The sequence below is a fragment of the Onychostruthus taczanowskii genome, unplaced genomic scaffold (assembly GCF_017590055.1).
Source record: "Onychostruthus taczanowskii isolate IOZ18803 unplaced genomic scaffold, ASM1759005v1 scaffold145, whole genome shotgun sequence".
NCBI lineage: Eukaryota > Metazoa > Chordata > Aves > Passeriformes > Passeridae > Onychostruthus > Onychostruthus taczanowskii.
Window position 1 is genome coordinate 444,923 of NW_024498630.1, and position 17,763 is coordinate 462,685.

General features: G+C 43.6%; 1 protein-coding gene across 5 annotated transcripts in view; it reads left to right on the forward strand.

The window, feature by feature from the left end:
- TDRD7 (tudor domain containing 7) overlaps window positions 1-17,763 on the forward strand; it is a 44,443-nt gene that overhangs the window by 11,848 nt on the left and 14,832 nt on the right. For 4 of the 5 annotated variants that reach the window (XM_041398372.1, XM_041398369.1, XM_041398370.1 and 1 more), the window contains 2 exons: window positions 4,802-4,893; window positions 6,041-6,258. In XM_041398372.1, coding sequence (XP_041254306.1) covers window positions 4,802-4,893; window positions 6,041-6,258 — 310 coding nt within the window. The remainder of the gene's footprint in view (window positions 1-4,801; window positions 4,894-6,040; window positions 6,259-17,763) is intronic. The other variant, XM_041398375.1, reaches the window with a different exon arrangement.

The window sequence follows — 17,763 nt, forward strand, 5'->3', positions numbered from 1 at the left end:
CCCCTGCCTTTGCAGCAGGTGAAGTCTGAATGTGGGATGGTACCTAGGAAGGATACAGATGATGTGTTGCCTTTTTGGGTGGTGCCATAGCTAGCCTGTGCTCTTGGCCTGTTCCCATGTTTTGGAGAAATGTGGCCAAAGGTGTCGCAGCAAGGGAGTGTGGAGCTGTTGCCTGTGCTCAGGAGGGAGCTGTTATGTGTTATATCTCCACAGAAAGCAGGAGAAGCAGATTTGTGTGCAGGAGCAGCTGATGTGTGTGTTGAGGGTGGTGGCTGTGTGCAGGTGGCTGCCCTTTCCCTCTTGCCTGACTTCAGTGTTGCAGCGTCAGTGTTTGTGCCCCTTCTCGGCGTGCTGGGAGCCAGGAGCCAGCTGACCGTGTTTGGGTGAACTGAGATGAGGGCTGGAGCTGCAGTTCTGCTGGGTTAGCAGTACATGCTGCTTTTCAGCCCCGTTTGAGCCTCTCTAATCCCGCTGGCTTAGTCAGCTGCTGCCCCATCATTTCTTTCTGTGTTGTTTTCGCCTGCCCTGGGCCGTCAGCTGACGGTGGTGAGAAAGTGTTTGCTGTTGCTCATTGTGGCTGTGCTAAGTCCTCCGGAGCTGTGATTGTGGCAGTAATCCTCTGCAGGGGGAGGACTCCAGCCCGGGCTGGGTTGGAAGCCAGCCTGGCACTGAATGGAAGTGGCAGTGGCGTGCCACTTCCACGGTGGCGTAGCTGTGAAGTGGCCCAGAGCAGCTCAACAGCTTAATCCTGCTGCAGTGCCTGCTGTTTCTGGAGGATCCACAGAAAGCAGGCATGTCCTGCCCCACTCACCTGCATGAATTCCATATGCCATCCGGGGTCTGTTGTGCAGAGGAGAGAAGGACCAAGCTATCCTGCTGTGACTCAGAAAGGAGTAGGAGCAGCTGTGCTTGGGCCTTCCCTTTTCTGTGTGTGCAGATGAGTTGGATATTTTTAAGCGGTACTTCTCTAAAAGGCGGGCATGTATTTTATAACATTTAAAGATTTGTAATATGTGAAATAAAATTAGGTAGATGTCACCTCTCTTCTGGCTATTCCTAATGTAGTCTGCTCCATCTTGTGTTATCTTTGTTCATCTCTGACAGTCTCTCCTGAGCTCCTTTTAGGTAAGTGTTCTGCCTTTCTGTTGTCTGTTTCTGCCCTGCACTGTAGGAGAAGCTACAAGTAAAGTCTGGTTTGGCCCATGTATTTTTGGAGGAGGAGACATCTTGTGCTCTTGCAAAGAGTCCAAAAGTTATCCTGTTAACTAGGGTACATAGTGAAGGGAAAGTTCATGGAGATGCGATTAATATTCCCTGTGAATACAAGGTTGTATGTGACTGGATTAATTTGTTAATTTGTTTCAACTTGGCCAGTTTGAAGCAGGGCTGGCAAGATCCATGTGTCCTTGCTGCTGGGGACATTTTGTACCTCCTGAACCGTCATAGTTGCTTGTACTTTGGGAATTGCAGGACGGAAAGCTTCTTTGAGCCAGGAGGTCCTGACTTCAAAAAACAGCATGCAGTGAGTGGAGTTACAAACAGCATCACCAAAAATCCTGGGCTGACAGCAGCCTCATAGTTGTCTTGCACAGGCTTGAGGGCACTATTCCAGCAGGGATGTCAGCACTTGCCTTTGAGAGTGACTGGGCCTTCACACGTCAGGTTGACTGAGACAAGTCCTGAGGGTGACAGACTCTCTCTGCCCCACTTCCCAGTTTGGAGTGAGCTGTTATCTGTGTACAGTTTTTGACTCTGTTACGCATCCTGCCCCTCCGTGTACCCTCATTGTAGGAAAGGACACCCGTGCTCTCATGGTTGCACATAGGGATCTCTGTTTTCTCCTTTTCTGTTGACCATCTGTAGTGCTATGGCAGATGTGTGTTCCTTGCCTTGACACGATGTCCTGACAGTGACAGACTTTGGATGCTGACAGGTGCTCCACCCAGTATCATGTAGTGAAGCTCCTCAGTGAGGCTGGAAATGGTGGTTTTCTTGTGACTGCCAAAGTCTATGTCCCACCTCTGTAGTGCTTTATTTTTTTTCAGAGATTTTCATGATCACAGCTTCAGGGGCTTGCCCCTGTGTAGCATGTGGGGGAAAGGGAACAGGTTGTTTGTCTTCCCAATTCTGTCACATTCACATGAGAACAGAGAAATGCTGAAGGTAGTTGTCCAAGGTTTCTTGCAGATGCTGTTGCAGGGTCTGAGGCTTGTCTTCATAGCAGCAGTCTCTGAGGTTATCCTGACTATGCTGCTGTGGACCCTGAGAATCAGGGAGAGACCTTGCTGGTAAGGCTAACTGCAGAGATCCTTGAGGCTCGAAGGCAGCAGCATGGATGAGAACAGGTTCAGGTGCTTGGTGACCCCCTTTCTTGAAGCGGCAGGAGCCATTTGTTGCTGGCCACCACCTGGCCTTGCTGCTTAGATAGCAGTGTCCAAGGGTCAGAGAGCAGATTGGGGTGGCGTGGGCCTTACCAAGGCAAGACAATTGTCAGGGAAAGGCATTGCTCCCCTTTATTGTGAGGCAGTGATGTGTGGCAGCGAGAGGTGACTATCTGCTCAGCTGGAGCTACGCATGGGGGCAGGGCTGCATGGCTGGTCAGGCATTTGTGAAGGGCCAGGCTGCTGGTGTGGCTAGGAGGCCTCTTCCTGGGAGCAGGCTTCTAGCAGCTGAGGAGCATGAGGCCTTGAAAGCAGCTGAGTTATCTATACCTGTAAACTGAAGGGAAGCATGTTGGCCCTGGCGCTGTCTGGCCATATCCCATCTTGCTGTTGGAGATATACAACCACCATGATCTGCATGAGCCAGCAGCACGTCACCTGACACTGGTCTGATTGCAGCACTCAAAACTGGTGATGGCTGGGCTCAAAGCTGATGCCAGCACCACGTTTTGGGAAACTGTTGAGCCGCAACAGAAAGCACAGGAAGACCCTACATAAAGTCTCTTAATACTGAGAGGATCCCAAATCCAATTAGCTTTTACGTGCAGCAGAAGGGAATCATCCATCCTCTGTTCCAGGTTCCTTTCCAGGGTGTTCACATGGCATGACTTAAGCGGGGAACATCTGCCTTCTTCCTCACTGGAACTTGCCTGCAGTTCTGGCTGGTCTATCCTGCAGTCACATCATTTGTGTCACCTGATGTGGGGCTTAAGGTGATACAAGTGTGTTTGGCACAGAGGACTAGAGCGCAGCTATGGATTCCTGTTGGCACGCAGGGGTAGCATGGCAGTCTCCACTACGCATGGGGCTGTTTCACAGGATTGTTTTGCTTTCTGCCTAGCAAAGGTGGTGGTCTCTTTTGAGTCTGCTTCCATTAAGAGGACTTTTTTAGATTGAATATTTGTTCAGCTTGGAGTTGTCCATAGTGGTAGGTACACTTACAGAGAAGTGGGATCCTGGATTTCTCACAGCATCTGCCTGGGCAGCCACAGCCAACTTCTAAAAGGAGACTGCTACTGCTTTGTGTTGGCATCTGGGGTATGCCCAGAAAGTAGAGGGTTTTTCTGTAGTGCAAGTGAAGTGTTGTAAGAGGCTTTTCAGATACCCAGAAAGTGCCAGGTGTGAGTGTAAGTTTTGATTTTGTGTGGGTGGCTTTGCTATTGTACTTTCTGAGTTTTGTAAATGTGCTTGTAGTTGATCTGCTGCTGCCTAGCACTTCTGGGCATGACTCCTGCTTTCTAAATTGCTGAGCTGGGCAGTGTCTGTTGTAAGAGCTGGTGCTGTGAGACATGACTCAGAAGAGAAGTATGGTCTTTGGTACAAGTGATACCCCGTAGCTGATAGAGAAGCAATGGTTTCATCTAACAAGAACAGCATAAAAGCAGGGGAGACAAATTAATGTTAAATCTTTTAACATGCTTCTTAGAAGAGATGTGAATGTGGGAGGTCTCTTTCTGATTCATGGATATGAATTTCTGATTAAAAGTCAATGTGATGATGCATAAGGCTTCTTGGTCTTGACTTCCTGTTGCAACTAGCCACAGCATCATACTTGAACTACTGTCCTACCTTCTCAGAGTCCAGGTGAAGCTGTGAAAATCACCCGTGGTGTCTCTGCAGCTGGTGAGGTTTATGGCTTGCTCCACTGTTGTCTCTGAATTCCAGAACTGCGCCCTGGTCAGAGATCTTCTGCAAAGCCTGCCCAGTGCATGTGCAGGATCTGCTCTGGTCAGGAGATGCCTGGTTTAGAGCAACCTGCTGTGCTATGGTGGAGATGTTGTCTAGTCTTTGAATTCCATTTTCCAACTCTTCTTCCCTTTTGCTTGCAGTGTATGTAATTATTCCACAGCTGATATTTTTCCAGGTTTTTGTGAGCTACACAGTGCTGTGCCCTCTTCAGTGTCAGGAGTTCATTTTGGTGTCTGTATTCCCCAGTGAAGTCTGTATTCTTCTGGGGACCCCAGAAGAAGACATACAGCACAATATTTGTGTGCTTTCATTGGGAAAGATCTTCAGAGGAGAGTCTCTTAAACAATGTGACCAACAGCATCCACAAAAACACCTTGAATGCCTATATGTTCCTGCATTCTTTCCCTTTGCTAATGTCTTTTTACTGTATTTTGTTTCTCACAATAGTGAGAAAAATGAGTAAAAACTAGAAACCACCTGTTGATCTGTCCTGTTACTGCTGATCAGGTTGTCTTCCTGACAAGGACATTGTGACTTACTCATCTTGTGCAGGAGGCCTTCTAGGAGTGTATGGAATGTGTGGGATGCATTTTATTTCATGTACAAGTCTTAAAAGCAAATTGAATTTTATTTAAAGACAGAAGAGTGATTCTAAGCAATTTTCTTTCCAGTTCTAGATCTGAGAAGAGACTGACTGTCCCACCCCGGTTTCAAAAGGAGTTGCAAGTTCACCTGTCCAGAAGCTCTTCCACAGACTCAAGTGGTATGCCCATTGAGAAATGATTTGTTGACTACTCAGAGAGGGTGTTATCTTAAAAAAAATCCATCTTAATAGTTGTTTTGAATGAAGATGGGTTTGGATGAGGAATCAAGTTCTGTGAGTGAAACTTTTCACTCTTATTTCATTGTGCTGAGGAAATGTGTCTTTGCTTGCCTGCCTCTCAGTGTTGGAGGAAAAACATTGGGCAGAAAGTGTCAAAGCCAATCACAAAGCCAGTGTGAGGAGTTTGGGAACAGGAGGATTAAGCTTAACTTCACCAGTGTGGTAGGAATCTGATATAAGGATGAAATCCTGGCTTTTAGGAGTAAGCAGCATTACTAATGTGTCTGTCCAGCAAATACTCTTCTGCCTGCATGGCTCAACAGTTGTGCAGCTGATGGGCTTGCAAAATGATGGCTGCTTTATTTGAGACTTGTCAGCCTGATTTGTGAAGCTTCAGATCTGGTAGCAAATATACCCCACGGAAGGGAGAAGAGGAGTAGACATGAGGCAGCAGGTAAGCTGGTGATGTGAACCTCCCCCTAGAATAATGAGTGCCTAGTTCCTACACACAATGTATGAAACTGTCCAGAGCAGCTGAGCAGTAGTCACTTTCCTTGCTCCACTGGAGGGCTTACTTGGATGCAGTAGCACAGAAAAGCTGCCTGCTGGGTGGAGACTTTTCCTCAGGACATATCTTAGAATGAAAGGCAAATAATTGGTCTGATTTGTACACCCATCTATACAGAAGAACATTCTTGGTTGTCATGCAATATCTTTGTGGTGCTTATAAAGAAATTATCCTGTGCCCCTCTTGGGATACTACGTTAGTGCAGTGTCTCAGCTGCAGTGGGGCTGACAGTTCTGTATTCTCTTCCAGAATCCCTTCAGAAGTAAAACATAGCAACATCTTACAAAAATAACTACAGTGATTGAAATCTCATCTTTAGCTAGTTACTTAATGTCTGAGATTTCCATAGTTCTTTGCCATAGGAAGTGACTGAACCAGCCATGCTTGGCAGGAGAGGCACATTTTAGAGTTGGTGCTATGCCAGCAGCTCCCATGTTTAGTTTTTAAGTATGGAGGTAATCATCTGTCTTTCTGTTTGTAGGGCTGTGTTTACTTCAAGGCTGTAACTTTTTTTAACAGATAGCTTGAATACATCCACTGCAGAGACACATGCTGTTTCCCCTGGCTCTTCTGCTGCCGATGTCCATGAACTTCAAAGTCGCATTAAGGAGCTGCTGAGCAAATACAGCAGCGGTGTCAGACTGTCAAAGATGCCTCAGATATATCGGGAAATGTACTGGGAGGACCTTAGCACAGAAGTGCTCTATCAGCTTGAGAACTGGCCTCATGTGTGCACAGTAAGTATTAAGCCATTTTTATGGAAGATATCAGTACCCTATAGAGTTCTGAGTGTTCATTTGCCAAATGTTATTTTATGAGTACCTGCATTTCCCTTCATGCAGAAAACCCCCACATCCCCACCACTCCACTCCCAAATTGTAACAATGCCCTTTGAAACCCCAGAACAACACTGTTGGCTGGACTAGTGTTTTGAACAAGGAAGGTTCAAAACACTAGTCCGTGGTGTCCTGGAGCAAGTGCTTGAGGTTGCTGACTTGCCACCTTTAACTGACCCCAGCACTGACAACTCAAATAGCTGATAACAGGTGATGTCCCTGCCATGTTTGTTGTTCTTGGTTTGGGTTTTTTCCCCCATTGCTTTTTATGTTTTTCCTTGTTGGTGGGTTTACCTCCTCTTAAAGCTACAAGCTACCAACATCCTTTGTAAACAGTCTGAGGTCTAACTGTATTTATCTTTGTCAAGACTTTTCCAGAGGTCTTTCTCACATCTTAAGCCAAGGAATTTTGCTGTTTAGGTTAGGTTTATGATACAATAATAGATGAAATTGAAGAGTGGTAAAGCTGAGGGGAGAGATTACAGCTAATCCCCTTTCTGCCCTCCTTCTGATGCCTGTTAGCCCTTGATTACCAAGGGTGTCATTGCATCTCTTATTAGGTAGGAGCTGATGTGTGGTTGTGTGCACTTAGAGGTCTGACACGAGTTGCCATCACCACAGGGTGGAGGGGCTTCAACTGCTGTACTTCTGTCTCTTCTTCTGCATTCACGGGTCATTTATGGCGTCATGCAACTTTGCATCAAGGCTTTGTTTAGCTTTACTTTAACAGGCCAGTGATATCAATGAAGACTTTAGATTTCTTTGGTATCTGTCAAGCTGTGGCACGGAAGAGTATTGAAATAATAAGAATATTTGTCTTCTTGAAGTACATTTTTTGTATGTCCTGCTAAGTCTTTTCTCATGTAAAAGCATTAAATGCCAAAAAAAAAAAAAAAAAAAAGAAAATAACTGAGTTGAATAACTGCTCTTCAGGGATGACACCATTTTCATACGTGTAATGTATTCTCACAGATATATAAAATGTGTTTGTAACACCTTACTACAAACACTAGGCATGTATGCAGTCAGCAGCAATGTGTTTTGATGGTTGATGATTGGTTCCTATGTTATCTACAGAGCAAGCTGTTATGTCTTGAATTGATTAATTCATGCAGCAAATTTTAGTCTTTTTTTGTAGCTAATGTTCCAGTCAGTCCTGTTTATCCAGGATCTTTGTTCTGTGTTCATTATCCATTTGCTTGGGTCTATCTCTTTCTTTCTAGCGTGCAAATAAAGTCATTTAAGCATAAATAAGCACTGATTAAATCCATGGAAACATTGTAATACAATGGACACAGTACAACAGCAGAACTATCAAGTTATCTTGGCACAATCAGTCGTATTGTAAAGAACTGTTAATGACTTTCTAAAGCCCGTCTCAGTTTACTGACTTACAAAATTGTAATTATGGCTCAGGCCTGGAGAAGTTTGAATTGGGATTTCTTATATGAAAGCTACTATACATGTCTTAAATATAATCAGTTCCTGGTTTAAACATATTGTCTACAGGTGTACGGCTTTGTAGAACCTTTGAAATGCAGAAGAAAGACTGTACTCTCCAGTGAAAGTAAAGATATCTGATATCTGAATTATTTCTGTCATGTTGGTTTCTTACACTGGGAGTGTCTGCCAGGCTCAAAAACATGCCTGGTGTTTCTTTTATTGTCTTCTTAAAGAAGAATATATCTTTTTGTACTCATTCTGATCAGTGTAGCATAGGTACAAACCAGCAGACAACAAGCCTAATACACTTTCAGTGGCTCCAAGCTTTTAATTTGAGGACTTGCTTTGGAGAGTATCACTTCTGAATAACTTTGCATCTCTAAAACTTCTGTTGGGAAGGAAGGAATTTTATCTAGGAAATGGTAATTTCCATGTTTTTACAACCGTGGGTAATGGATATTTTTGCTATTTAGTGAGTTCAAGTCTCCAAATGTCAGTGTAATTTGCAGGTTGATGATCTTGTTTTCAGTCTTCACCGGTCAGGAAGGAGGTGTTGAGGCTGACTTTGTCTTCATTTGTCTGTTACCTCCCCTCTTTAGGTCGGCTTCGTTGAGCATCCTACTTGTAGCCACATACTTTGCACAGCTAAATGCAAAAGTACAAAGTTACCAAGTAGTGGCTAGCAGTCACAGATTGTAGTCCGGCCTTCATGAGCAGTGGGGCTGACAATAAATATGCTTAGAAGTGTTTGTTGTCTAGACAGACCTCAGCCAGGAGAAGAATCTGCTTCAACAGCTCTGGGCAAATCCACAGTGTTGCAGAATTGTTTGCTTTCACCTCCAGCACTTGCACTTTGAAAAACATAATGACTGGCAGTGACCCTCCCACCTTCACCTTTTTTTATCAGATTTTTTTACCTCTCTGTTTGACTGATTACTTTGCCATGTGTCTTTGAGCAGCTAGTGATCTCTATTTTAGACTTCCAACTCCTGTCTCATTTCTTATCCTTCTACATATTTTTGTCACAAGTCTTTCTCTCAACTTAGATGTTTTCTTACAATCCTAAGTCAAAGTTAGAATTTTTTTTTTTTACTGTGTTTAGCGTAGCCTTGAATCCTTGGATGCAGGCATCTGAACCCCTGAGGGAGAGAGAGCATTGCAGCAGAGGTGTGAGAGGCATGTAGGCATGTATATTAAAAATTGTTTGGTTTTTTGGTTTTTTTTTTGGTAAGTCACAACCCAAAAAGTAATACATTTGTATTTAATACTGGCAACATGACAAAATGGTTCCCTTTGCAGTCTAAATATAAACCTCCTTACTGAGTTGTATGTATGTTTAAGGGACTTTTTCCTTTTACATACTCAGTTCTCCTCAGTTGCTTGAACACTGTGAGTGATTAAGGCATGATGTGATGGTGATGCAGATATGGCCGTGCAAGAGAAGCCTAAACTCTTAGATCATTTCTCAAAACTTTTGCTTGAATTTCCTTGGTTTTTTTTCCCAAAAGCTTTTAGAGAATTAGGCAGTCCTAGGACGTTAGGGAATGTTGTTGCATAGATGTTTAGTTCGTTTAAAGACTGGAAATGGAGAAGGACTGGAATGATTTACTTTCAGAAAGGAAGTCATGGTGGGATTTCTCAGGGGTAACACTTGGACACATGCTGGTCAGAATTGTAACAAGTGAGTTGAAAAAGCATGCAAATACAAGTTCTGCTGGCTAATATAATAAAATTCAGGGTTGTTCAGAGTTATAAAGACCAGAGCTTTCTGAAGAGGTATGTAACCTCCTCATACCATGTTTCTGGCCCATAAAATTTTATTGTAATCTTAATTACAGCCATGGACAGAAAGGACTCTCCCTATATGTAAAAAAAAAAGTGGGTTTTTTCTGTGTGGACTTTGAAGCTTGGGAAAAAGGGATCTTGGCATTTATAGTTGCTTTGTGCTAATGTTGACTCAGTATGGAAAAATGCAAGTGATAAGTATTTGCAAAATAAATAGAAAAGGAGTATTTCAGTTGGAAGGAATCTATCAGTGATCATCTAGTTGCCTGACCACTTCAGCAATGACCAAAAGTTCAATCTTGTTATTAAGGGCATTATCCAGATATCTCTTGAACACTGTCAGGCTTAGGACATCAACCAAGAAGCCTTTTCCAGTGTTTGACCACGCTCTTGGTAAAGAAATGCTTCCTAACATCAAGTCTGAAGCTCCCTGACAAAGTCCTCTGCCTAGGAGGCCATGTTTCCTAGTTGACTCACTGAGTACTTGTGACCAGAAGTTATTTCCTAGAAACTTCACACATTTCCCAGATTTGCTTGTCACAGCAGTACAGTGTTCACAGGAAGTTGCAATCTCCAGTAAAAACCCAAAAAAAAGGTACAAACCCAGAGATTTCTCCTGAGTGCCTGGAGCAGACACTACAACACTCCCTTGAAACCAGGGTCTCTCACCCATGTCATCGCTGACGGTAAGGGCTGTGCAGTCGAACCTCCCCTTTTCATACAGTGCAACTCCTCCACATTGCCTGTCCTGCCCATCCCTCCTGAAGAGCCTGCGGCCCTCCATCCCAGCATGCCAGGTGTGGCACTTGTTCCACCAAGTCTTGCTGACACCAAAGAAATCATAGCTCTGGGAGCTAACCAGTGCTTGATCTTTATCCTGTTTGTTTCTCATACTGTGTGTGTTGGTGTTCAACAAGTATTTCAGATGTGCTCCAAGATCAAGCCCAACTCTTGACCAAACACCACATTGTCAACCATGGCACTAGTTGTCAGTCCAGTCATTTATTGAATACCTCCAGGGATGGTGACTTGACCACCTCCCTTGGCAGTCTGTGCACAGCGTGACCCTCTTTTCAGTGAAGAAATTCTAGTCTCCAGCCTGAAGGCCCCCCAGTGCAGCTTCAGTCTGTGTGTTCTTGTCCTGTCACTGGTTGTCTGGGAGAAGAGATGGACCCCCACCTGGCTACAGTCTGCTCAAAGGGAGCTGCAGAAAGTGATAAAGTCACCCGTGAGCCTCTCTTCCTCAGGCTGAACAACCCCAGCACTTTCAGTCACTCCTCATAGGACCTACCCTCTCCAGCTCCAGCCCTTCACCTGCTCCCTTTGCCCTTCTCTGGACTTGCTCCAGCATCTAAATGTGTTTCTTGTCATGAAGGGCCCAGAACTGGTCACACAACTTGAGGTGTGGCCTCACAGTGTTGAATATAGAGGGACAATCACTGCCCTGGTCCCGCTGGCCACACTACTGCTGATACAGGCCAGGATGCCATTGGGTGCTCAAGTCTAGGTAGACAACATCCACAGCCCTTCCCTCACCCTCTGGGGAGGTCACCTGGTTATAAAAGGACATCAGGTTGGTCAGGTGAGACCTGCTTTTCCCCAAACACATGCTCTCTGGGGAGCAGTGGTCCGATCCCTTGGTTGTCTGGCATGTGCTGTATGGTCACACCCAAGATGATCTGTTCCATAGCCTTTGCCAGCACCAAGGTCAGGCTGACAGGCCTGTAGTTCTCCACATCTTCCTTCTAACCCTTCTTGTGGGTGGGCATCACATTAGCCAACCTCCAGTCACCAGCCTCCTTGGTTATCCAGTACTGATGATAAATGATGAGAGCAGCTTGGCAAGTGTTTCTTCAGGTCCCTTAGTACTCTGAGGCGAATCCCATCCTATTCCATAAAGTTGTGAGTGTCTGAGTGGCACAGCGGGTCACTTAACAGCCAAAAATCATTTCATCCATCAGGACAGATGGATCCTGTCAGACCCTCTCACACCTTGTGCCTCAGAAGTTCTTCCATGTTTATAAAACTCAAAGTTTTGGTGAAAACACCAATCCTAGAGCTGGTATTTTCATAGAATGAATAACAAGCAGACACCTTTTAATTGACAGAATGAAGGGATATATGCATATTGAATTGATTCTGGAGTTGTCTTGTGGTAATGACTGCCTCAGTCTTTCTGTTCATTTTCTGAAGGAGCTGATAGAAAAATAATGCTACCATTCTGAATTTTGAAATTCCACTTGTGCTGGAAGAGATACGTTTGCTTTTCAGCAGTTCTAGAACCAAGATGTTCCTTTCTATAAAATACTCTACTGGCTCAGGCTACATACCAGATTAACTATTAGTTGTCAGAGGATAGTTTTTTGTCTGTAATCTGTCATTCCTCTGTCAGGTTTCTTACTGCTTTTTAATAAACATAAAGCTAAATGATACATAATTATTAATAAAGAATATATTTCAGTATATTCTTTAGTGACCTTAAGTCACTAGAGCGACCTTTAGTGACTGTATTGGCTGATGCTGTGTGAAAAGATTCCTCAGAGTGAAGACCATTTTCCTGGCTGTTTACTGTGAGGAGGAGGATTTACAGGGTAAAGCAGGGCTTAGTTTTCTTCACTTAATCTCTTGGATATCTGGTAAGGTGTTGGACAGGTCCCACAGTCTGTTAGTGTTAAAAATATGTCACTGGAAAAAAAATTGGAGGAATTAAGGGGGAAATTACCATATTTTTATTCACTGTTTTGGGGGTATGTGGTTCGTTTGTTTGATTTTTGGTTTGATTTTTTTTTTTTTGTAATAGTTACTCCAAGTTGAAGTTTATCACTACAGGAAGGTAGATAATTTTTTAGATAAAAATGAGACCTGTATGAGACAACAGTGAGATGTTGCTTAATTGACTGGTAGGATTTTTTTTATTTAATCTTTTTTTAGCTGTATTTAGTTCCCAGATTTATGTTTTACATTTATACATGTTGGGACTTTTTGCAGAAAATAAAAATAAAGGCTTGGGAGAAGCCAGGATTAGATGGTAAACAGATTGACAGAAATAGGACTGAGGCTCTTGTTTTCTGAATCTGGTTCTGGGCAGTACACCATGTCTTAACAAAATAGGTACTACATACTAATGCATCAGGCAGCTGAGCTTGTACTGTAACATTCAGAGTGAACTAAACAGGTATGCTCAGAAAAGAGAGGGATTGCTGCAGCAGAGTTGTATTCCTTGAGAAATTTTGGTTTTGTCAGGTCTTTACTCTCAGAGAAGGAATTTCTATACCACAGTTAAGCTGTGTGAAGCAAAAGTCATCTTTCTAAACAGAGAAACAAAATTGAAAGAATAAAAAATCCAACTCTAATGTACTTTGCACACTGAGGAGACAATGGAGCAGGCTATCACATCCGGTAATACATATGAATGAAAGTTGACAGTTTCACACAAACCCTAAAAGCTGTTTCCAGTAGATGAGCTCTTGAATTACAATAACTTTCTTTTGCCACACTCATTGAAGAAATCAGTGTTTAGGCAGAGAGCCAGTAGCCATTTAGAATAGAGTTCAGAGAACACGTGTTCTACCTAAAATGTAATTAGTTGTGCTGCACATATTTTAGCACAGAGCAGACTACAGTTGTGTCAGCCTCACTGAGAAGATGGTGTCATAGCATGTGTGGAAATGAGCCAGTTGAGGACAGAAGGTCCAGAATGACTTTGCTGTCCAAACACACTGCTAGAGCAGGCTGTAAATCGATACTCCTGAAACTGAGTCCTGGTGATGAGTGGTTAGACAGCAAGATGAGCCACCAAATGAAGTCAGACTCCATTTTGACGACACCTTTCCTTATTCCTGCAACCTGTGCATCTCCTGTGTGTTAAATCTTGTCCTTTTCTGACCTTTTAGGAGAACTTCAATGCGTTATGAGGAAAAGGGTATTACAGCCAAAAAGAACTGCTGACAAAGTTGTCTGCTGATCTTCAGTGCTGGCATAAAGATGTGAGGAATATGGGCAGCCCTCAACAATATGGAGTTGTTAGATTGACTCAGCTGTTTTATTGCATCACAGTTTCCTTTGTAATTGTGTGTTTTCAGAAGCCAGAGTCTTGTAAGCACAAGAAACTGGAGCACAAGTGTCTTCACTGTGATGTGCAGGGTAATGGAGTGGGAGGGCAAAGAGGATGGGCAGAAGGGGGCAATCTAAAGACACTGTTGAACTTTGTAGAGCTTACCATCCCTGCTCTGAGCATGAGCTGAGCCTGAACAGAGGATATCTTGACAATAGGGATTCTTTAGTTTAACAGCAAAAGAAAATATAAAAATATACCCCCTAGTATGATTTGCATTCTAACATTTCAGGTAAGTAAAGAAAAAATGACTGCTAGAGACAGAATCACTTAGGTGTGAAGGGACCTCTTTTGATTACCTAATGCAACCTCCATGCTCATGCAGGGTCACCTGCAGGCTGTCTGGTTCTGTATCCAGTCATGTCCTTAACAATGGGCACACTACAGCTTTTCTGGCCAACATATTCCAGTCCTGTTTCAACTTTCCAGTTGACATGAGGCTTGGCTAAAAACAAGTGTTTTGATGTGTTCTTTTGTGGTTTAGGGTAAGAAGATAGGTTTCATAGCTTCCCATGCAAAATAATTAATTGCGTATCAGACTAGAAGCTGTAAATGCTGGAATTGATTCCAAGGATTAGCTGTAACTGGATGATGTAAGAAGCTTCCACATTCTTGTAAGGAAAAGCTCCTTACTGAGTGATGCCACCATGTGCAGTGGGGATCTTCAGCTTTCAAGAACACTGACAAAGTCTGGTTTTTTCCCTGGATTTGGTTGCTCTGGACACAGACTCAGCAGTTCAGTAGGTTGAGCTCTATTGCTTTCAGAAGCAGCTACTTGGAAGAACAGGGAAGAGTTGAATGTTGATGTTGAAGCAGCATCTCACCTTTGCTTGGGGAGGTCTTACTGTAGAGGGATGGGCAAAACAAATGGGAACTGAAGTTGTGGTGGCTGCCAGTGACAGAGAAGAAGTGCTGTCAGCCAGTGTGTAGTTGCAAGGTAGTGCTGCTCAAGGCCAGAAATACCTTCCTCTCTGCTTTGAGCTCCAGCTTGCTAGGACTTTAACTTCATGTATTGTTGAGGAAAGTCAGGTAAATGAGAGCTGCCTTCGCACTGAAGTGTTTGTCTAAGGTGCCTGTCACTAAAATGTTTCTGTGTATAGTCTGCGGTATGCGTGCTGTGGTAGTTGCCTTCCATGTTGCATATTTAAATCAGATCTGAAAGAACTCCTGCACCACGTTTCCGAAGAATTCTTCTCAGTGAATCAGAGTGATAGTTCTGATTTGTATTTTAGAGCTGTCTTTGAGAACCTGTTGGATACCAAAAACCATGGAGCCAGACTTCTTGTTTGCCGCATAAGATGATACTCTGCCACTGACATTAAAAGCTAACTTCCTTTGCAGGTTTTCTTTTCTCGCCTTGCAGAAGAATAGCAGAAAATAACTGCATGTGCTAGTTTGAATGTAACATTGAAATTGAAGGACATTTGCTCTGACTAGAAACTCTCATTTCAAGGATGTGTTTCCTCCAGTTCCTTCTTGGAAACATCATGTTGACGCTCCAGGAGGTTACTGGAGTTATCACTGTACACACAATTAAGCAAGGCTGGCATTGGAAAGTGGATACTTTCTTTAGTTTATATGTGTTGGTCAGTGGTTTTTTTAAACATTGTCAAGTGTGCATGTGCAAAGCTTTTGTCCTGCCAACACATATAGGAGCATGTCTGCCTTTGTCCTTGTGTATGTCAAAACAAGGAGACTTGCTCTTCTGCATTTCACTCAGTTGCAGTGTCAGTATTTATATTGGGAGTATTTTTTAATTTGAACTATTATTATTTGAGTCTCCAAATTTCAATTTTTAAGAGCTGCCTCTGTTATTCAAGCCCAGGAAAAAAAAATACTATTCTCCTGTGTATAAGAGCTTCACTCTCTGTTGCCCTGATAATTTATTCTGCCAGCTGTTGCCTCTGCTTTGTGCTCTGTAATGAAGAGGTGGTAAGAGGCAAGGTCATAGAATCACAGAATATTCTGAGTTATAAGGGACAAGGATCATAAAATACAAGTCTTAGCCCTGTGCAAGACATCTCCAAGAATCACACCATAGAGTGCCTAAGAGTGTTGTCCAGGTGCTTTTTCAGCTCTCTCAGGGTTGGTGCTCTGATCACTTCCCTGGGGAGCCTGTTCCAGTGCTCAAACCACTCTGTGGCTGAGAAAGATTTTTCTTAATATCCCACCTAAGCCTCTGACCATTCAGACCATTCTCTCTAGTCCTGTCACTGGTCACCAGAGAGAAGAGATCAGTGCCTGTGCTCCTTTTCCCCTTCCCTCAAGGAAGTTGTAACTGCAACTCTGTTTCTTCCGAGTTTCTTTTCTACCTTTGTTGTCCTCCACTGCATGGTCTCTAATGTCTTTTTTCCATTATGTCACCCTGAACTGTCCCCAGCACCTGAGGTGAGGCTGCCCCAGAGCAGAGCAGAGCAGGACAATCCCCTCCCTTGCCTGGCTGTGATGCTGTGCCTGATGCCCCCCAGGACACGGGTGGCCCTCCTGGCTGCCAGGGCACTGCTGACTCCTGTTCAACTGGTCACTGACCAAGACCCCCCGCTCCCATTCCATGCAGCTGCTCTCCAGTCTTGTTCCCCAGTCTATACTCACATCCAGGGCTGCCCCATCCGAAGTGCACAATCCAGCACTTTCCCTTGTTAAACTTCATACTGTTAGTGTTTGCCCAGCCCTCTAGTTGATTGAGGTCAGTCTGCAAGGCCTCCCTGCCTGTGAGGGAGTCAACAGCTCCTCCCAATTTTTTATCTTCTATGAACTTGCTTAGTACTCTGCTTAGTACTCTTTCTCAGGGTTACTAAGCATCCAGGTCATTTATGAGAGCACAGGGCTGAGGATGGAGCCCTGTGGAACCCCACCAGTGACAGTCACCTGTCTGATGTCACCCCATTCACTGAAACCCTTTGCACCTGACCCATCCACCTGTGCTGGATGTTTTGTCCAGAAGGACTTTGTGAGAGCCAGTATAGAAAGCTTCACTTCACTGAAGCCCAAAAAGATTATATCCACTGGATCAGCTAGGTGGGTTATCTTGTCATAAAATGAAATTAAGTTTGACAAGCAGGACTTTATCTTCATGAATCTGTGCTGGCTGTGACGAATGACTGCGTCGTCCTTCAGGTGTTTCTCAGTATCTCCTAGTATAATAATGTGCTTGCAGACTAGGCTGTCAGCCATGCTAATGGGAAGTACCTTGAAGGCAAATCTGTGAGCCCAATAGGCACCTTGGTTTAGACATTTGTGCTTAAGAAAGGGTGTCTGTTTTGAAGTGCTGCTCACAAGTGGAGCCATTTGCCATTTGTTATTAAAAATTTCTGTGGCCTTGAAGGTGATGTGATTCCTGGAGATATCCTGTGCAGGGCCAGGATTTGGACTCAGTGATTCTTGTGAGTTTCTTCTAACTCAGGATATTCTATTATTCTGTGATTCTAGTGATGTCAACCTGTGCTTATTTATACTGAAGTAATCTGAAACAATTTACTGAAAATAGCATTTTGCTGTCTCTAAATGGTTTGCACAGTTAGCATATACAGCCTCTTTAAAACTGAACTTCAGTGTCTAGAAAACTCCAGAGCTATTATTGGAGTTAAGAGGCTTAAAGATCTCTGAGCATCTTCTCTTGTCACTCTGCTGCTGGTCTTTAGTGTGTAAGGGTTTATAGTCCTGTCAGCAAAAATTTATTCAGCTCTCTTGTAGCTCTATTTAAAGAGCACTAGCCAAGAGAAGGGATACATAAAGGTAGACCTCTGCATCCAGCTTCTTCCAGGATGAGCTGCCATATATTCCAACACAGCGTTACCAAACAAATTGTTGTCCTGATAATGTTAAGTATTTTCTGGAGCTAAATGTTACCTTGGGTGGTCTTGTAAATAAATTCCTCAGCCTTGTCCATGGACACATGGGACATCCTTATCAATTGTTCTCTATCTAGGATGTGATTATCTGCCAAAATGGCATGCTCTGATTTTTTTTGCCTGTGTGACTTGATACACTTAGGTCTCCTGACCATGTATCAAAGCCTTTGCAAAGCTTTGATAAGTTTTTGGCTTGGTTCTATTTTTAACTGA